Raw genomic sequence first — 22,334 nt, forward strand, 5'->3', positions numbered from 1 at the left:
GAGAGAAGAAGGAGAAGAATGCGACGGAAACTCCTGGCTCGCTAAAGGGAGGAGCAGAACCCTCAATACTAAGGGGCAGGTGGGCCTTCTCTGGATGCAGACGATGATCCCCAGAGAGCCAGGAGTGTCCACGACTCCTACATCCTCAGGAGGTCTCAGATCCCTGACCCCTTACAATGACCACACAGGATGCATGCAGGGTTGGCTCCTCGTGGACAAGGGCTACTCACAAAGCACATGGCTGATAACGCCCGTGCAATGGCCTCAGATTCCTGCTGAGAGAAGGTATAACAAGGCTCAAGCTGCAACCCGGGCTTTGGTGGGGCACACCATAGGGATCCTGAAAATGCGATTCCGATGCCTGGACAGATCTGGCGGAGCGCTCCTGTACAGTCCCCAGAGGGTGTCACGCATCATCATTGGTTGCTGTGAGCCACAGAACCTGGCTCTGCAATGGGGGGAGGACCTGGGTTGATGAGGAGATGGAGGAGCTGCACATCTCCTCCGATGAGGAGGAAGTCAAAGGGAATGAGGGTGATGAGGTTCTGGAAGTCAAGGAGGCAGGCAAAGAGACCATTGCACTGGCAAGGCAGGTGTGTTCATAAGGCCCTCACTGCCCAGAAGATTCTAGGAGGAGAATGGCAAGATGCAGTGAGGACATTCCTTTTTTTTATTCATGGGATGTTGGCTTCGCTGGCTGGGCCAGCACTTATTGCCCATCCCTAGTTGCCCTTGAGGTGGTGGTGAGCTGCCTTCTTGAACCGCTGCAGTCCATGTGGTGTAGGTACACCCACAGTGCAGTTAGGGAGTTCCATGATTTTGACCCAGCGACAGTGAAGAACGGCGACTTATTTCCAAGTCTGGACAAGTCTCCTCCGTCATGGGCCAGCTTGAAGACAATCATTGCTGTTCCTCCAATTTCAGCCATGAACTTCCAGATGACAGTGCATGGTTGCACGGCTTGCTCACATTGCTCTGATGCTTTGAAGGATGGGATCACCTTGAGGGCGTGTGTCAGATGCTCCAAGATGCAACATGATGATCTCAGCTCAAAGTCGGAGAACTTTGGCACCTCAGGTTGCTGAGGTGATGACACACTTGTGTGCAGGCGCTGAAATGTCAAATCTGGAGCGTCAGCAACCCTGAACTTGTGACTGCTGCAGGGAGAATGGTATCTTCACAAAATTGGTGGATGGTGATATTCATCCCATCACCTTCACTCTCCAGCAGGTTGTAACGAAGTTTGCAAATGGTGATCTCTGAGGACCACAGCAGCCTTTAGACTTGCACTGGAATCGCTCATCGTTGCTTCTCGCAATGTGCCGGGGACTACTGTGATGGGATTGAGTGTGTGATGAACCAGAACAGGGCTCCTCATAAGCCATGTACCCTTAAGGATTTCATGTTGTCTTATCATTTTGGACTTCACAAGGGCAAGGTCTGGCCATGAGGACACACTGCTTATATGTCAGGCGGGCATTCCAATGTCATGCAGCCAAATGTCTGGCCCAGTCATGCTCAGGTATGCTGCCTCCATCCTTGTGTTGCGATTAATGCAACTCTTCAACCCGAACTGAAACTGCCTGAGATGATGTGCTATCTGGAGGAGGTCTTTGCGGCCTCAGACATCAGAAACTGCTGCACTCTCACACGTTCATCCAGCATCCCAGTTGCAGCACCACCCTAAGACGCATGGGCACTTGGACGATCATGCGTGTGATAATGGCTGCATGCCTTCAATCTGGCAAGGCTCCTCAGTGTGATCCATCGTGACCAAAGCAGCCACACACTATGCATTACCTCATTGGTAAGAGAGAAACATCACACTTCGGACAAGAAACCCAATGAAATCCTGCTGGTGTGACAGCACGTACAGATGATTCAGTGGGCTGTGGCACACTCCCCGAAATGTCTATCTTTTCTGGCAGTTTCAGTTCGGGTTGAAGAGTTGCATTAATTGCAACACAAGGATGGAGGCAGCATACCTGAGCATGACTGGGCCAGACATTTGGCTGCATGACATTGGAATGCCTGCCTCTGACATATAAGCAGTGTGTCCTCATGGCCAGACCTTGCCCTTGTGAAGTCCAAAATGATAAGACAACATGAAATCCTTAAGGGTACATGGCTTATGAGGAGCCCTGTTCTGGTTCATCACACACTCAATCCCATCACAGTAGACCCCGGCACATTGCGAGAAGCAACGATGAGCGATTCCAGTGCAGGTCTAAAGGCTGCTGTGGTCCTCAGAGATCACCATTTGCAAACTTCGTTACAACCTGCTGGAGAGTGAAGGTGATGGGATGAATATCGCCATCCACCAATTTTGTGAAGATACCATTCTCCCTGCAGCAGTCACAAGTTCAGGGTTGCTGACGCTCCAGATTTGACATTTCAGCACCTGCACACAAGTGTGTCATCACCTCAGCAACTTGAGGTGCCAAAGTTCTCCGACTTTGAGCTGAGATCATCATGTTGTATCTTGGAGCATCTGACACCTGTCTGGCTGAGGGCAGCGCAGATACATTCTGAAGCGGTTCGTAGCATGGAGACCCTGCTGAGAGAGAGCGAGCACATGGAGTTTGAGTACATGAGCCTTCAGCAAGCATCATCACCTGTTCCCTTCAACACCACACCTTCACCTCTGAAGAATGCAGATGAGGCAGGGGGACACCTTCACCTCAATGGTGCAGAACCGACACAGCACATCATAGGACCCTACGACGCTTGGGTATGAAATTCTCACAGCAACCACGCATTACATTAAGGTGCAGGCATTACTGATCTGGAGAGTGACGTTGAAATGGGACACTCACCTGTGGTCAGAAGGTAACACACTGAACAGGAGAGAGGCCCAAGATACTGACAATTGCCATTAGTGTGTGCAGGAACCAAGGTTTCACACCTGATTGACATTAACACAGCTCATCATACGAAGGGGTATACACAAGAAGACATGAAATGATTGGGAATGTATTTACATTTGTGAACATTACAAGTTTTTAACACTCATGCTCATGTTGTGCAGCGACATCTTCTTCACTTTCCTTATCCTGCCGCCATGCCTTGGTGCTCCCCCGACATCCACAGTGGAGGTGGAGGCAGCCTGCTGACTGCTACGCCCTGTCTGTGATGACCTTGGGTGTCCTTTGGAGGGCTGAGAGCTGGGGGCCCCAGCCTGCTTTCGGGGTCCTGCTGTGGGCCAGTTGCACCTTTCTCGGTCAATGGAGCTGGAGCTGATGGAGTCATAGGAAGAAGGGATTTGGATCGGCTGGACACACCAAGAGTCACCTGGGTGGATGGCCCCAGGGTGTCGAGCTGTTGGTCCTCCTCCTTATGGGTGCCTGAGGGCCCCTGGCTGACTCCTTGAGGAGAAGGAGAAGCTGGAGTGAGATTAAGACGCCCTTTTCTCCTCTTGCGTTGACACTGATGGATGCCACCAAGGGCCTTAGTGATGTAGCATGTAGCAATGCAGGACCAATGTCCTGGACCAATGTCTCCATGGTGGTTGCCAAACTCCCAGTGTATTGGCATGCTGGGGCTTTCACTTTGGATTGAAGGTGGATGGACTCCTCCATCGTGCCTTGCATTCTAAGGGGTGCAGCGGACATCCCTTCCTGATATTTCCTTGACTGTTGCTGAAGCTCCAGCAGCTGATTTAGGACCGAGTCCAGACCCTCATCCTCTGACTCAGACTCAGCAGATTTCTGGCTTCCAGTAGCTCTCCATGTGCCAGAAGCCTGGGAAGTTCCTGTCTCTGCCTGCTGTGGATCACATAGTCCGCTGTGTTCAAGAGATTGTGACCTCAAGGTTACTCTAGAATTAAAATAAAAACAAAAATACCTGGAAAATCTCAGCAGGTCTGACAGCATCTGTGGAGAGTTGGGTACAATTGATGTTTTGAGTCCATATGACCCTTCATCAGAACTAAGACATATAGAAATGAGATGAAATATAAGCTGGTAGAGGGGGGTGGGACAGGTAGAGCTTGATAGGGGGCCAGTGCTAGGTGAGGCCAAGAAGAGACTGCCAAAGATGTCATGGACAAAAGGACAAAGGAGTGTTGACGGTGATGATATTATCTAAAGGATGTGTTAATGGGGACATTAAGGGTAGCAAGCTAGTGGCAGATGGCCCTGGTGGGGGTAGGGTGGGGGGAATGGATCGAAATGGGCTAAAAGAACTAGGTCCCATCAAGGTGTGTGTCTCTGTACTGGTGGAGGGTGTGGATGAGAGTTGTGACGGGACTTCAATATGGCTTCCCTCAGATTCCTCATCCCAGGTTTCCTTGAGGCTGGAGTTGAAGGCCTGGCTCATGCCCGACTTCGGCAGCTTTCAGTGGGGCCAGCGAAAGAAAGGAGAGACACTTAGTGCATGGCAGGGGCCTGTGAAACAGGAGACATCACTCACAATATGGTTGTCTGACAGATATTGTAGTGCAGGATCCTCACTTAGTTGAGTGTCGCCGACCTCACTTTGTCAGCACAGCCACAGTCCATATCCCCCACCCTGGGCCGGTTGGATGGCTCTATTCCCAAAGTCAGAGAGGACCTTGATCTCAGTGACTCCTCCGCCGGTATGGGACCTCTCTTTTTAATTGTGTGCCAGGGATGAGATCCTTGTGAATGTATGATGGGCTTGTGAGTGTGAGAGTTGAAAGTGATGAGGTCGGATCCTTACCCTGGTGGAATGGAAGGGATCATTCACCCTGTTCGTATACTGGGTGGCTGTCTTCTTTCACAGTGCTTTGGCGCTGACCACTACTGCCACCACCTCCCAAGCTGGATTGGTCAACTTGCTTGCAGTTGTGTGTCCAGAATGGGGGGGGGGGATGCAGAGGACATTACAGCAGGCTTCCACTGCATCCAGCAGGCACTCCAGTGAAGTATCAGTAAATTTGGGCGCGGGCTACATGCTTCCTCCCTTTGGATTCCATTTGCTTCCTGCTGCTTTCCTAGGCTGAGAGAGTGCAAACACTGTGCAGGAGCAGCCTTTAAATATGGCACCCTGAGTTAAGGAACTCTGAGGTCATGGCAGGGCGGGAGAATCAAAGGCCATCCACCAGCAATACGGCATCATCCCCATGGATTACTAATGTTAATCCCAGTTGATGGTACTACTGGATCCCAGAGTGGAACGCTGCCTGATAGATCCTAACTTTTATTTTTTGTTTTGAAACGTGGAGGGCGGCTACTAAACAGAATCACAGGAGTCAACTGACATACCTTTAACAAAAAAAAACATTTTTTAAACCAGAAAGATGAAATAATGGGCCGTAACTTCCTTAGAGTGGCAATTAAGATTGGATTGCCACTCTGTGCCCACTTACCTACGACAAATTTCCTCAATGTCTGTCTTACCCAACCTTCCAACTCAGGCTGGGCAAGATCCAGGCAGCGCAGTTGTCTCCGAAGTCCAGCGTCACAGTCCAGCACTGAAGAAGGGGACACACCCCCATTTTTACAGCACAAGCTGCTGAAAAGCAGGTAAGTTTAAAGGTCCAATTAAAATTGACATGCCAGGGAGAAGGTGGGTAAATAGGATTTAGGGGGTGCGGGGAGGGTTTTGGACATTGGGACGGGCTGGGTGTCGAACATTCTGGGGGATGTTGGGGGGATTGGACATTCGGGGGCGGAGGGGGGATGTTGGGGGGCGAATCAGACCTCTTATTCTTCTAAACTCTAGAGAATACAGGCCCAGTCTCCTCAATCTGTCCTTTTGGGACAGTCCCACCATAAACAGGGGTTAGTCTGGTGAAACTTCACTGCACTCCTCTATGGCAAGTTTATCTTTCCTAAGATAAGGAGACCAAAACTGTACACAATACTCCAGGTGCAATCTAACCAAGGTTCTGGACAACTGCAGCAAGACATCTTTACTTCTATACTCAAATCCTCTTGCAATAAAGGCCAAGATACTATTTGCCTTCCTAATTGCTTGCTGCACCTGCGTATTAACCTTTTGTGACTTATGAACAAGGACACCTTGGTCCCTTTGGACATTAACAATTCCCAATCTCTCACTATTTAACAAATACTCTGTGCCTCCATTTCTCTTGCCAAAGTGGATAACCTCGCACTTATCCTCAGGTTAAGTGAGTGGGCAAAAACGTGGCAGATAGAATATAATGCGGGAAAATGTGAGGTTATGCACTTTGGCAGGAAGAAGAGAGGAGCTGAATATTACTTAAATGGAAAAGGACTGAAGGAAGCTGCAGCACAGAGGGATGTGGGGACCCTCGTGCATGAATCACAAAAAGCTAGCATACAATTTCAGCAGGTAATAGGGAAGGCAAATGGAAAGTTGGCCTTTATTACAAAGGGAATGGAGTATAAAAATAGGGAAGTCTTGCTAAAACTATACAAGGCACTAGTTAGACCACACCTAGAATATTGTGAACAGTTTTGGTCCTGTTATCTAAGGAAAGATATACTGGCATTGGTAGCAGGCCAGAGAAGGTTCATGGTTGACCCCGGGTATGGAGGGATTTTCTTATGAGGAGGGGTTGGGTAGGTCGGGCCTGTACTCCTTGGACTTTAGAAGAATGAGAGGCGACCTTATTGAAACACATAAGATTTCTTAGGGGTCTTGACAGGGTAGATGCTGAGAGGTTGTTTCCCCTTGTGGGGGAGTCTAGGACCAGAGGGCCTAATCTCAGAGTAAGGGGCCACCCATTTATAACAGAGATAAGGAGGAATTTCTTCTCTCAGAGGATAATGAAACTGTGGAATTCTTTACCACAGAGGACTGTAGAGGCTGGGTCATTAAGTATTTTCAAGGCTGAGATAGACATAATTTTAATCAGGTTATGGGGAAAAGGCAGGAAAGTGGAGTTGAGGATTATCAGATCAGCCATGATCTCATTGAATGGCACAGCAGACTCGATGGTCCGAATGGACTACTTCTGCTCCTACATCTTATGGTCACTAAGCCTGTTCAAATCCCCTTGAAGCCTCTGTGCATCCTCCTCACAACTCTCACTCCCACTTAGTTTTGTGTCGTCCGGTAACTTGGTAATATTACATTTGGTCCCTACGTTCAAATCATTGATATAGATTGTGAACAGCTAGGGCCCATGTACTGATCCTTGTGGTACCTCACTAGTCACAGCCTGCCAATCTGAGAATGAACTATTTATTCCACTCTGTTTTCTGTCTTTTAACCAATCCTCAATCTATGCCAATATATTACACCCTCTTTGCCATGTGCTCTTACTGACCTGTGTGGCACCTTACCAAAAGCTTTCTGAAAATCCAAATACACCATATCCACTGGCTTCCCCTTATCTATACTGCTGGTAACATCCTTAAAAATCTCCAACAAGTCTGTCAAACATGATTTCCCTTTCATAAATTCATGTTAACACTGCTCAATCAGATCATTATTTTTGAAGTTTCACAGTTATCACATCCTTTATAATAGATTCTACTATTTTCCCTACTACTGACGTCAGACTAGCAGGTCTGTAGTTCACGGTTTTCTCTCTCTGTCCTTTCTTAAACAGTGGGGTTACGTTTGCTACCTTTCAATCTGCAGAATTTTGAAAGATGACCACCAATGCGTTCACTATCCCGATAGCCATCTCTTTCAACACGCCGGGATGTAGATCATTGGGTACAAGGGATTTACCAACTTACAGTCCCATTAATTTCTCCAATTTTTTTTTTTACTAATACTAATTTCCTTCAGTTTCTCATTCACACTAGTCCCTTGGTTTGCTATTATTTCTGGGAGATTTCTTGCATCTTATTCTGTGAAAACAGACACAATGTAATTATTTAACTTCTTTGCCATTGCCCTATTCTCCATTCTAAACTCCTCTCTCTGCCTGTAATGGACCCACACTTGTCCTTGCTTATCTTTTCCTTTTTACATACCTGTAGAAGCTTTTACAGTCCATTTTTGGTTTCTTGCTAGTCTACATTCATATTCTATTTTCTCTTTATCAGTTTCTCGGTCCTCTTTTGCTGAATTCTGAAATGCTCCCAGTCCTCAAGCTTACTACCTTTTTTGGAAACTTTATAAGCCTCTTCCTGATTTAATATAATACAGCTTGTGCTGATATGTCAATTGCACTTTTCCACTGTATGAGTTATGGGTTGGGGTAGTGCTTAGCATTTAGGGTTAGTGGTTCAAATTAATGCTTAGGGCTCATGTTTTGGTGCTGGGGTTAGAAACCTTCTTCTTAGCATTCAATTGTGTCAAGAATGACTTGCTTCCACTCCAGTTCAATGGGTTCTAAGATGGCTGCTAAGTCCAATGTGCGATCTGCAGACTTTACCACGTGAGGCAGGTGGTGCTTCGAAAGTCAGGTAATTGAGTTGTTCGGAGGTTTCTGCGCTCTCTCCAATGCCTTGATTTCACCTATGCACGTTTCCAACCAAGTCTCTTGATGTGTTCAGTGTCCTAATTCCAGGAGTGGCCACTTGTGGTGCTGAAGCATAGTGTTGGAGACTAACTGTATGGAAATTTGAATTCAATTTTTAAGCAAGTCAGGAAAATCTAGCAAATTGTTTAAATAATGAGATTCTTAAACAACAGGAAATGTTTAAAAAATGTCAGCAACACCAAAATCTCTCTCTGCAATCCCAAAAGGGCTTGCGACCCACAGTTTGGGAACTGTTTAGTAATATGAGGCAAGATAGTTAACAGAGGCTATTGATTGTTTCCTGTTTTCCATGCTACAGTCACTGCATTTCCCCCACCCATGACTTGTCATCTCCTAGACTCAGTCTGTTTGCAGCTTTGTGCTTTGGAGCAGAACCAGGATATAGTTTGGTTTTTGTGAACCATGGCATCTGAGAATTCTTATTACTGCTATCTAGTGTTTCATCACTATTCTGTATTGATTAAAACATTTTATTACTGCTCTATGTTTCATCACTTTTTCTAGGACAAAGCAGCCCACTTGATTGGCACCTCATCCACAAACATTCACTCCCTCCACCACCGACGCACAGCAGCAGCCTACTAGATGCACTGCAGGAATTAACCAAGGCTCCTTTGACAGCACCTTCCAAACCCATGACTTCTACCATCTAGAAGGACAAGGGCAGCAGACAAATGGGAACACTACCACCTGCAAGTTCCCCTCCAAGCCATTCACCATCCTGACTTGGAATTATATCGCCATTCCTTCCTAGACCTCCCTCCCTCACTCACAGCACTGTGGGTGTACCTACACCACATGGAAAGCAACAATTCAAGAAGGCAACTCACCACCACCTTCTCAAGGGCAATTAGGGTTGGGCAATAAATGCTGACCTAGCCAGCGACACCCACATCCCATGAATGAAATTTTAAAATGTCTCAGGCATATATATTCAGTTCACTTGTGGTTAGGCATTCTAATATTATTCCAAAATCGAGAAAATTCACAAATACCCTGGTCCCCAGCATTCCAGATTTGAGAGGTTACAGTGTAGTTTGAAATCAAACAAAAGGGAAGAGAGTGTAACAGTTTAAGCAGTGCAAGCAAAAGGAAATTTCAAAAAACAATAAAATCAGGAGAAATAAGAAATGCATGTATAAAACATTAGAGCAGAACAGGTTTGGTTTGTGGCCCAAATAAGCATCGTTTATACAAACACCAGGAGTATAAGGAGCAAATTGAATGAATTGCACATGCAAGTTCAACTTGGAGAGTATGACACACTAGCTATTAATGTGACATGGCTGCAAGGTGGTTAGGCCTGGGAACTAAATGTATTAGTTATAAAACTTACAGGGAATATAGCAAAAATGATAGAGGGATATGAACAGATCCTGTTGGCTTTATTCTGAAACCACACTAGCCAACTGAGCTACGCAGCCACTTTATGGGTAGAATTAAAAAATAGAAAATGATTTAAGATTGCAGGGTTTCTTTATTCATATGGCTGGGGAAGCAGTTATAGTTTGATGTCGAGATTGACAATCCATTCAATTACTTCAGCTGATGCACATGAATGGTTGTGATACTGTCAGGAATGGATCTCTCAGGACAGAAGTGCAGTACGTGGGCAGCGGTCTGACTTGGATGTCACAATTTGAGCTGTTCACGTTCCACTCGTAGCCGCATCTTCCCTGGCCTGTCCTCGGGCAGTTGAGAGTTGTCCGTATATTTTGTGAAAGGTTGAAACCTGGGACTTTACCACTCTAGTCAGTTACCAGATTGCAGTGGATAATGTTTGCAATCAACCAGGAGGTATGCAATGAAGAGATAGAACTGCCGTTAGTTTGTAGGGTATAGAACTTGTTTCAGTGGGAGTGCTTTGTTAGCTGGCAGTCCGTGGTGTTCTTTGAGGAGGGTGTTTTCCTTTGGGCATCAGGAGGTTCAATAAGATTTTAGTGGGGGTTGTGTGTCAGCTCCCAGTAAAAGTTGTCAAGTGATTAAATGCAAAGGTTAGACAAGATACAGGAAAATGAGTGGTTTTGAAAGGAGGAAAAGGTAGGAGGGGCTAAATGACCTACTCATGTTCCTAAAACAGTGCGCTGGATTTTTGCCAAGTCATGGAGTCACCACAAACCTTAAAAAAAAAATGGCAGGTGGGACCTGATTGGAGATTCCCACACCCTCTTCCTCCATGCACCTCCCCGCCCCCCCCCTCCTCCCCCTGACAATTTTCACTGGCTTAGAAGTGTGCGGGCTCATTCCCAACCTTGGGAGTCAGGCCGGCTTCTCAAGAACTTGTGGTTCACAGCTCCCCAAGGGGAGTTGTGAGCAATACAATACTCTGGATGCGGGAATTTTTGAAAAATAATTTCAAACAGTCTTAAGCATGCCATGTCAACTCATGCCCCCACCCACCCCCAATGGCCCCTATACCCTCCATGCCCAATCACACAGTAAACACACTGTACAGAAAGTTAACCCTAGAGTAACAGCAGCTTGTTTAACTGCCTAAAAAAGCCATAATTTTCTTTAAAAGAAACTGCTGCTGCAGTGCTGTAAAATTATCAGCCAGACCTTTAAAGCATTGATAACAGAAACTATAAGAACTTGATAACTCTATCTGTGTAAATAAACATTGAGTCAATGACAAGATAGATCACACAAAAAAAGCTTGTAAAGCTATCAAGCAATGTTTTCCCATCTGTTCAAAGTAAAACTTTATAGAATGAATGGGAATGGAAGTTCGATGAGTTGGCATGAAGGGTATGAGGGGCCTTTGGGGGTGGTTGAGGGCCTGAGTTGGTGTGGAGGGTATGAGGGGCCATGGAGTGTGGGTAGAGAACATGGGCTGGCATGGATGGGGTATGGGGAGTGGGTGAAGAGGTGCGAGGGCCTAATATTTTAACAAAACAACTGGTAAAGTCCCAGAGAATTGAGTTGCACCTTTTAAGAAGTCTTGCCATTTGGCTGCCCCTTTGGCCATCTCCAATCTGCATCCTGGGAGTGGCAGGCCCAACTCCATGCCACACATGTCAATTCCCACACACCCCTGGAGCAACAATTCAGAATCCAGTCAGGCCCCCCCACCCTCCTCCGAGGTGGGTGGACTGAGCTGGGAACTTTTGACTCAAGCTACCCGCCTCGATGGTGAAAATCCAGCCCAGTATGTCTGACAGTATAGCACGTCCTCAGTACTGCATTCATATTTGAAACAATAACTGTGACGATGGTTTTTGAAACAAGACAGATAAAGTTGTCAGTTACAAAAAAAATTTATTTACTTGCTGAACATGCTTTGACAAATATTGGTAGATTCTTTTATTAAAAGCTATGCTAATTTTGTACTTTGGTCCTTCTGGAAAAGGAAAATTGAAACCCATTACCATTTTTCAAAATACAAAACTTGCATATTTAATTCCAAAGTGCAAAGGTTTGCAAAACTGATTGTAAACATCAATTGACTTCAAATTTTATATCTCCACGGTATTCACAGCCCTAGCCTGAAAAAAAAATGTAACTTTGGATTAGGTTCTAAAGGAAAGGGTTAACCCATTTTGGATGGTTTAGACAGCAATATTCAGAAAATACTGTTGAAACTCCCTCCAAGAAGTTTCAAGACTGTTAAAGGCCTCTAATTTGTAAACTTATAGGAAAGAAAAGAAATTCCACATGACTGAGCATGGAAAGTGATCAAAGACTGTTGAGACAAAAAAAGACAGGTCAGAGACAGAAAGTCCTGAGAGTAAAGCCTTACACAAGCACAAATTTTGTCCTTCACCACAGTGGAGAAAACTTAATAGGATAAAGAAGAAATCGAGGAGAGAATAACAGAACACAGCAGAATCATTCTATCTGCAGCGTTTCATATTATACCTCAAAACACGTAGTTCATGGTGCTAGAAATGCACATTTCTGAATGCTTGCCATTTAAGGGGACGCTTGATGCATACAAGAGGGAGAAGGTAACAGGATAAGGGAGGGTGAGAAAAGGCAATTCGAGAGTGGGTGCAGGCTTGTGAAGAATACAACCATTGATATAGGTCAAATTAACCATTTGTACAGGAAATTATCATTCCTGTTTTTTCCTCTGTTCTTTAATTGACCTTGATCTACTTAGTAACAAATTGTATATAAATGACTTCACAATTGGACCTCATGACCTTGATGTTCCACATAGCTGCATCTAGCAGCAGAATAATAATTTGCATTGCATTACAGCAGTGATTTAACAGGAACAAATGGGAGATGTTTAAAAGGCTTCTGTTATAAAGTAGTACTGTGCGCTTAATCTCTCCAAAATCAGAGTTTTTCAGTTCATTCAAAATTTTAAATAAATTGAGGCAATTATTCATTACAGAATTCAACTCATCATAAAAGTCCAATAAAACAAGTTGATGCTAAACAAAAATCTGATAAAAGTCAAAATGTTTTCTGACAGCTAGTATTTAAAACCTTAGTATTTAATATTGAGCTTTTTTTTTTAAAAAGATGGACAGCACTGGGCTCAAAAGTCAAATTATGTACAAACACACTGTCTTGCAAACAAATTGTATTTCAAAATGATTCAATACAAAATACAAATGTCCACAGTATAAATAATTATTGCACAAATTGTTTTTTTGTAAAACATTGTTAGACTGAATAGTTGCAAGAATTGAAGTATATGCTTTTGCAATAGGCTCATGTAAAGAATTCTGCTCTGCATCTGACAAGTCAATGTTTGATATCAGGACAAGAATTTCACTCCAAAAGCACAGCCATCCTTCATCTGAGGAACACAACTAATTTTGGGACATTGCAAAGAACAGTTCGACATGGGGCTGCATTAGGATGAAAAAAATGAATAGTGTCTCATAGGTCTGTGTTAGAAACATTACATGGGGCTGCATACATCAAATTAGAGTGGTGACATCCTGGCTTTAAAGAGGCTTTGGAATCTAGAGCGTAGGGTCACAGTTCAGAATAAAGGGGTCAACAATTCATGACTGAGTTGAGGAGGAATTTCTTCAAAGGGCTGAGAATCTTTGCATTCCAAATGAATTAAGGGATATGAGATTAGTGTGGGAAGGTGGAGTTGAGGTAGAAGATTGGCCATGATCTTGTTGAACGGCAGAACAGACTCGAAAGACTAAATGACCTACTCCAGCTCCTATTGCTTTTGTTCTCATTAAAAGGCAAATAAACTGATGGCAGAAATTAACTTTAGCTACTGAAGAAACTGGCAATATTATACTGAAAATAGGAAATTTTGGAGAGAACAGATCAAGGTTTACAAGAATAAGGCACGTATAAAATACAAACCTGGCACAACCAAAACTGTAACCGGGGCAGAGACTAAAACTCAAACGAGTTTAGGTTTAGCTATTTCAGAGGATGGTGAATGTATGGAATGGGCTGGCCAAGAGGTTATGGAGGGAAAGGTGCCTGCAAATTCAAGAGGGAGCTGGAAAATATTTTTGTGAAAGGAGCAATTGCAAAATAAGACATGGCATACTTTTACTCTTGGGATTGGCTCAAAGGATTGCAATGATCCCTTCTGTTCCTATTTTCCTCAAGCTCGAATAAACACAACAAATGGTTCATGCATCAAAACTGCAGGCTTTTCTTCATTAACATTTTATTCTGGTTGCCCATGTCTGCATATATGGTAACACCATTTCTTCACTTTTCTTCATTTGTTGCCTGTGAAATATCCTCCCTCTTAGTTCACATTTTTGTTGCATTTTAGAAAGTGGGAGAACAGCTTTCTAGAAGATTCTAATCTGATTCTGCTCCACACTACCCTCTGCTCTTAACAGCTCAGACTGGATACTCAGTGTAACATAGAATTGATACTTGGACTCTCAATGTCACTGCTTCAAAAAACCTTGAACAATGGTTTAAAGAAGTTGAAACAAATGGAAGCATCTGACTCTGCCACTCAGTTCGGAGGGGTGGAGCAGACAGCAGTCAAGGCAGGGGAACAGATGGTGGTCATGGTGGGAAAGGGATAGAGTTTAACGGTGATTATGGGGGAGCAGACATCTTGCCAGTATGTGTTGCTACAGGGTAGCTCGTTGGGCTTGAAGAAGCACTCCTGCTCTTCTTGTCTGTCCCTCAAGTAATGGCATTTACCCGTTCATCCCTCCTCTAAGCTGCCAAGTTTCCTGAGACCCAAGAAACTCTGCTGCCTCAAACTATAATGATGTTAAAATGAATACATGCAGTCTTATTATAATATTTAAACCTCCAACCTGCTTCATGCAAGCAAGTTGCTCACCTGCCCCTCAGACCACCTGTTAAAACTACCAGTGGCCAGGTTGGGTTCTTTTTTCAGATTGCCTGCATTTTAAACTTCTGACATGATCCACCATCTCCCCTTCCCCATTTTTGAGAGTTAAAATTCAGCCCGGCGGGTTGAATGGCCCCCTCCTGTGCTATACACTTCTAAGGTCCTTGGGGCTAAAGAAAGAAAAGCTCCAAAGATAGTGGATGTGTACTACAAAGCTTTCCCCTTGAGAATTCATGTGGTTCTTGTTTACTTTAATGATGTAGCCTGTTTTGTTTTATGCCAGGTGCAATGACAGGCAATTGCACCTTCTGCTGCAATTGACAACTGGTAGATACAGTCAAGAACCTAACCATAATCAAAAGACCCAAAACCTACAAATGGTTTAAATGAGACATTTTACAAATGCCAATGCAAATCCCATTACTCACTCCTGAAATAAGATTTCAGTATTAACTCTGCCCTGCATGTATTTGTTTAACTCAAATTTTTCTGCATCCTTGGTTCTCAGTAGCTAAGCAAACCTAGATTTAAAGCATCCTGATGAACCAGTACGTTTTAGGGCAAGTCCCTTCAGTTTGTGCAAAAATTGCTGCCTCAAAAATAGAATGAAGGAATCCTGAAGAGAAGTGTGCAGGCTGACAACCACAGTCAGAATAAACAGCCAAGACATTCAGAAATGCCAGACTACAAGCCAGGATAATTCAAGTATGAGCTGACCCCAATGTGACACTGGGAGATCAGCCACATACAGATATAGGTAATTAAAAAATGCCAGGTTACCATTGTGAACTGCCTCAACTGTCAAGTTAGTCTTTCATCCAAGGTCAGCTAATGACTACAAGATATTATAGAGAGGATATGGTCTAATATCAGGGAGTTAACTGCGTTTAAACTTCTACACAAGAGAAAATTTCTAGCAATATAATTTTCTGGAAGAAGTTTCCAGGAATAGCAGTGGTATGTAACAAATTCCTGTTTGCTGGCATTGCTGCAGCAACTTGTGTTACTGCCATAAATGCTGGCAACTTCCTTGATGGTACATTGGCCATAATCCAATTTTGGACTGATAATCCCACTCAAGGCCCTTTGCCATTACCCTGGTAATGTAAGGCACATCCTATTCAAATCTCCTACTCTTTAAGCTTTGGACAACACTCAGTCTGGGGTCAAAGGATATATATTTAGCAAGCTGCATCAAAAATATCATCTGAATCATATTCTTTGGTTAAAAGTGGCGACAATTCAATTTCATTTGCATTTAAAGAAAAAGCAACATACTACTATGTGCGTATGCGCACATGTTCATGCAGTTTGTGCGTGCAGGCATACATGAGGCTGGATTTTACTGTTTTCGGTGGGGTGAAGGAGGTGAAATGGAAATTGAGTGGTCTGCTCACTCCTGCCCCGCCGCCTTAGATTTGCAAATCAAGTGTTCAACAGCCAATTAGTGACTGTCCGGCAGGAAGGTGGCCAATAAGCGGTGTGAAGAGGGTTCTGTGCCAAATTGGGAGTCTAGGCAGAGGCGTTGTATTATTAAGAGGGCGTTGTATTATTAAGAGGAAGTCGGTCATGCCTACAGATTTAAAGATCCCCTGCCTCCCAACCTATTTTTCTCATGCAGGTTGAAAAAAGTTAATAAATTAAGTCCAAAATCATAAAGATGCTGTCACCCTCACCAGCAGACTATGCTACTACATGCAGCCATGGTCCCGGTATCAGGCCGTATCTTCCACTTTTGTGCCGTCTTGTCACTGTAAAGCATTACCAAACCTTTTGCTGCCAATGCCCAAAAAAAATATCACGCAATGAAAAATTGCATATAATTGGCTCTTTAACAAACTCTATAGCTTGTTAATTGGTTTTTTCAAAATGGCAGGCAGGTTTCCCATTTCCATGACCCCTTGCCTTCTGTAATATCGCAATGACACCGTATTACCAACCCAATGCCATTACGCAGTATTTTAATGCTTTTAGATTCATGCCGGGGGGGGGGGGGGGGGCAGCCTGCACAATTTGCGGCTATAAAATCCAGCCCACAGTTTTTAAGGGCCGCACCACAGCATATGCGGTGTGCAAGTGTCCACGCATTGTGCCTGTGTGAATGAAGAGAATAGCATATAAGTATTTGCGTGAATGAGACAGATGGAACCAGGCATAACAAGTAAAGAGGACAGTCAGTGGGGAGCATACCTCCCCCATGCTACGTTAACTCAACACTGCAATTATAAAGCTCTTCCTCAAGGCTTTTCCCTGTCTGGTTGATGCTCTGTAACTACAAAGCTGAAAAAAAATGAATCTTTTTATTATGAGCTTCCATCTCACTGGCTTCAGGCCAATCCATATCCAACAACCTGCACTGAAAACTGTGCTCACATTTTGACAGCTGTTACAAATTGTATCACATCAGTGAAGACAACCCACAATATTCTAAAACAATAAATCCACAACATTCTAAAAATAGTCAATTCATCCATTTCCCCAATGTTAAGGGATCCTTTACAAAATTCGCAGGATCCGGATTTGTAACATTGCCAAAAACTAATCAGTTCTTCCTTGGGCCATACCCTGCGTATCAAGTTTCATTGAAATCCTTCTATTAGTTTTTGATGTATACTGTTTCCAGCCAACCAGACCAAGAAACAGGGCATGGGTAAAAGTGCCCTTCCATTTGCTTTTCAAATGTGTTACTAAAACTAAACTAGCATTTTCATATTGATACAAAGCAGTTTCAGGGGACATCAGCCTCAAAATTGAATGGGATTGAAACACCATCACTTTCAACTCATACATTCCGGATATGGATATACATCACCATTGTCATTGAATCAATATCCTGGAATATCCTACCTAACAGTTGTAGGAGCACCATTACAAGACTAGTAATTCAAGGAGAAGGCCCATCAGAACTAGGGGTTGGCAATAAATTGGACCTTGTCAGGACTGTTCACATCCTGAGAACATGCAAAAAGAAAAATTAGCTATCTAATCTAGGCATTAACTCAGGAGCCAGACTCCCCAGTGAGTTGAAGTCATCTTCGCAACAGTGGAACTTCACAGTGGATAGCTGAATTCAGATGAGATGTAGCTCTTCAGATTTAAAGCTGAATGGATTGTACTGTTAGGAGAAAACCAATCCTCCTAGCCAAAAGTCTTATAACAGTAAAATGTAATTCATTGGCAACTTGGTAGCACGGCTTGATTCTGCTGGGTTTGTATCACATTTCAGGCATCACATTTTCTAGTCATTAGTGTAGGCACACACACAAAACAAAATCAGGATTACAAATAAATTAGCAATGTTTCTAAAGCTATCCACAAGACAGAACGTATGATGCCTCAGCTGATGAATGACTGAAAAAAATGTAACACATTTAGAACAATGACAGTATGTTCCTGAGAGTCTGAAAGTCAAAACTGGATGAGGAAACATAATGCAAGATCATTTTAAAAACCTGCATGCAAAAATAGTTTTGAGATATAAGAGTGTAATTTTGAAAACGCATGATGTTCAAATTCTCGGAATTAAGGCGAAGAAATCCCACACGTAATTTGATTTCAACATCAACTTTGATAAATACAAGGAGGAAATGCAGCATATGAAAGTAACTGAATAAGGCACATATGGTAGGTAGCATGAATTTAAGAAATGAGGTTTAGTTCATCTTTTCTTCAGGAAGTTCTTCACCACTTTTGTTATCTTGAAGGAGGTCTTCCAGGCCCACCAATATCCACATCAATAAAGGTGTACAGCGGATATTTCTTGACTTCTAATACCTTATACACGAGTGAATTTAAACCGTCATGTTGCATTGTCTGCCTCGTTTGACTAATTCTGTTAAACCTGCAAGCAAATGTTTCAGAATAACCAACTAGCACATTAATAAGATCTCATTTCTAACTGCTAAAATTTACACACCCTAGAATTCACACTTAAGTGGAAAAGGTGCATCTGTATTGCTGTTCGGGCCATTGTCTTTGCACTGTAAGACTCATCTTATCTAGTATTTAGAAATGCATGGGATAATCAAGAAATGTCAGGATAGACTATTAAAAGGTACTTGAAAAATATAGCTATTTTGAAAAGGTGACCAACTGGATAGACATGAGGAATGCAGTAGATATAGTGTGTATGGATTTTCAGAAGGCACTAGACAAGGTGTCTCACAGGGGCTTGTTAGAAAAGCCTATTGAGGAAATGTAGAAATTTGGTTGAATTACTTGAAACAAAGTTGTTAGGATTGGAGAAAGGTAAAAAATGCTTACCCCAAGAGTCTGTGCTGGATCCAGTTGAATATATTAGATAATTTGGAATTGGGCTTCGCATTTTGAAGATTGCTGATGACACAAAAATGGCTTGGCTAACAGCAAAGATTACAACAAGAGGTGCAGGAAGATATAACCAGGTTAGCGGAATGGGAAGACAGGTAGCTAATTAAATTTAATGTGGAGATAACTGGAAGGAAAAGAAAACAATAGAAGTACACATTCAAGAAGCTGAAAGAGTAATCTAGGAGTTCAAAAAAACAATTCCCAGATAGCGAATGTGCCCCTAGATAAGATCACAGAAATGTCAAATAGCATTCTGGGAATCGAGTGAAGAATGGAGGAATGATAAAGTTATACACGGACACAGAGTGCTGAAGATACACCATGTTGCTCCTGAATGCAGCAGAGGTGGCTCAAAAAGAGCAGGTAGAAATAGGGCCGCAAACCTGTATCTCCCAAAAGGAGATACCTGGTTACCTCTGCAAGGTAATCAGCTTTCTCCCCAAGTATCCTTTCACTGAGGCAACCTGGTGCCTATTAGCAACAGAACTTCTGGCAAAGCCCATAACTTCCATAAAGCTTGCTCCTTAACAGAATAGAACAACAAGTAAGAGATCTGACCCCCCCCCCCCCCACCCAACCCCACAAGCTAGAATTTGCAGTCCTCCTTGCCAAAGTGGGAATCCTGGTAGAACCAGCTGTTGCACCAGAGATGCATCTGGCCCTAGGGTGGAATTTTGGACACCTCATTTTAGAACTGACAAGGAGGTCATACAATATAAATAAGAACAGGAGAAGGCCATTTACACATTAAATGAGATCATAGCTGATCTGTATCCTAACTCTATTCATTCGCTCTGGTTCCATATTCCTGAGGAATGAGCCAGCAAATAGCTATCACTTTATTTTGTTTAGCTGAAATAGGCACAATATGTACATATGTTCTGTCTACAAATAACAGGGTATTAATATTAATGTAGCTTTCAGTACATGCAAAAGCACCACACTGCAAGCCCGAGTTACAATCTTAAATTGGTTGTCAGCATAATTTTTAGCACACGGAGGATCATTCAGCAAATGTTGTCCAATCGCAGAATTACATCTAATGTTGGACACTGTTTTGAGGTTTGCAACCAGGGGCTGGTTGGGTACAGTCTGTACCATGCCTGTTGCGAACAGTGGAAGGGACATGCTGTTTGATACAATCCGCCAGTCTCTGGTTTGTATGGCCTGCACACCTAGCATCACACTGGCACTCATTTGTGCGATAGGCAAAAGTCTTTGTTTCAACTAAACAAGTTTCAGCCATTCACTAGTTCATTTCTCAGGGCAATGCCTTGATCAGAGTCAAGCTACCTGGTATAAATTTCAATGCTTGGCAGTTAACTGTCAGTCACCATCAACTGGTGCATTTCCCATGGAAATGCCTCTACCAGAATTCACTTGCCAATCAATCAGCACACACTTCTCATGAAGTATAAATTGTTGCCCCCTTTAAATTTGATATTCTTGTGAATTGTCCTGATGAGTGCAAGATGAAAAGCTTTGACAAAAAAAATCTTTTTTTCAGCAATACGGAGTAGCTAAGTAAACATTGATCCCTTAAGAGGCAGGGATGGGAGAAATTATATTGGTAAATGAGAACATGGCAGAGACCTTGAACAAATGTGCCTATCTTCACACAGAAGGCACAAGTTATGTATCAGAAATAGTGGGTAGCTAAGGGACCAATAAGAGTGAGAAACTTAAGGTAATACATCAGCAGAGAGGTATTAGAGAAACTTTAGGCACTAAAAGACAAATTCCCAGAACCTAATGACCCACAATCTAAGGGTTCTAAAAGAGGCAACCACAGAGATAGTGGGTGCACTGATTATGATTTTTCAAAATTTCCTAGATTCTAGAATGGTCCCAGCGGATTGGATGTTAGCAAATATTACATTGCTATCCAAGGATATTGAGGGAGGTGAGTGGAGATTGCAGAAGCACTGGCCATAACTTTCCAGTCTTCTCTAGACTCAAAGGTGGTAATCAGAGGACTGCAGAATTGTAAATGTTACATCCTTGATCAAAAAGGTGTAAAGATAAGCCCAGCAACTACAGGCCAGACTGTTTAACCTCAGTGGCAGGGAAGCTTCTAGAAATAATTCTGGACAAAATTAATAGCAACTTGGGAAAATGCAGGTTAATTATGGAAAGCCAGCATGGATTTATTTGTTAAGAGAAAATTATGCCCAGAATATTAAGTGGATTGCTCGAAAATCCTTGTAGTCATTACATGCAAGTCATTCAAAGACATGCTATAAGGATGAACCAAGTTTGCTACTGGATTAGTAAGGAAAGTACATAACTAACTTCAAGTTAATTTATTCCTCTGCCTGGCCTCTTTCTACTTAAGATGGTATTTATTCATATTTCCTCCCCCCCACCCCCGACTCATACAGTATTATTGACAGTGCAACACAAAGTACTGCAAATGCTGGAAATTGAAACCAGGAAATGCTGGATAAATGCAGTAGGTTAGGTATCGATACAGAGAGAAAAAATTATATGAACTCAATTGAGCTTAAAATCCACTCCATTTCTCTCTCTCCAGACCAGCTGAGTGCTTCAGTATTTACAATGCTGTTTTGTTACTTAGGAAGATCACGTACCTCTGAGGGTTAGGTGCATTATTTTGATCCCTGTTGTGTCTGATCATACGGCATTTCCCTATACCACCACTGGGGCGTGAAATCGACATGCCTTTGAAAACAATCCTATTTGGGAAGAAAAAAAAAAATGAAGTTAACTCCTCTAATGCCTCTCTACCATTATCCGGCTGGGCGGGACTGCACTTAAACTGGTTTCATTCTTATCTAATCTCAGCCAGAAAATCATCTGAAATGGCTTCTCTACCCACTCCTGGAGCATTATCTCTGGTGTCACCAATAATCTATCCATGGCCCGCTCCTGTTTCCTATCTACATGCTTTCCCTCAGTGACATCATACTTGCAGAAGCAATCTGTGTTTTCAGATGTTGACAACACCCAACTCTACTGTACCACCACCTCTCTCAGCCCTTCCACTGTCCTTAAGTTGTCAGGCTGCTTGTCCAGCATCCAGTCAAGATTAGTAGAAATTCCTTCCAAATAAATCCCGAGACTTGACTATTCCAATGCACACGTGGTCAGCTCCAACTTTCTACCCTCCATAAACTTGTCATCCAAAACACTGCTGCCCTTGTACTAGCTCACATCAAGTCCATTCACCCGTCAATCCTGCGTTTGCTGGCCTATACGGGCTCCTGCTTAAGCAATGCTTGATTTTAAAGTTCGCATTTTTGTTTTCAAATTCTTCTTTGGTCTTGCTCCTCCCCATTTTTCTAATCTCCTTCAGACTCATGGCCCCCGCCCCTCAATCCGAGATATCTGCGCCCCTCT

The 22,334-nt window shown here is 43.3% G+C and overlaps 1 protein-coding gene across 2 annotated transcripts in view; it reads right to left on the reverse strand.

Annotated features, from left to right (window-relative positions):
* Window positions 1–12,910: 12,910 nt before the first annotated feature.
* Window positions 12,911–22,334, reverse strand: part of LOC121277296 (beta-1,4-galactosyltransferase 1-like) — a 58,898-nt gene continuing 49,474 nt past the window's right edge. For both annotated transcript variants that reach the window (XM_041186578.1, XM_041186577.1), the window contains 2 exons: window positions 21,566–21,670; window positions 12,911–18,486 (listed from right to left, as the gene is read on the reverse strand). In XM_041186578.1, the coding sequence (XP_041042512.1) occupies window positions 18,339–18,486; window positions 21,566–21,670 (253 nt within the window). In that variant the 3' untranslated portion in view covers window positions 12,911–18,338. The remainder of the gene's footprint in view (window positions 18,487–21,565; window positions 21,671–22,334) is intronic.

Source organism: Carcharodon carcharias, chromosome 4 (genome assembly GCF_017639515.1).
Source record: "Carcharodon carcharias isolate sCarCar2 chromosome 4, sCarCar2.pri, whole genome shotgun sequence".
Lineage (NCBI taxonomy): Eukaryota > Metazoa > Chordata > Chondrichthyes > Lamniformes > Lamnidae > Carcharodon > Carcharodon carcharias.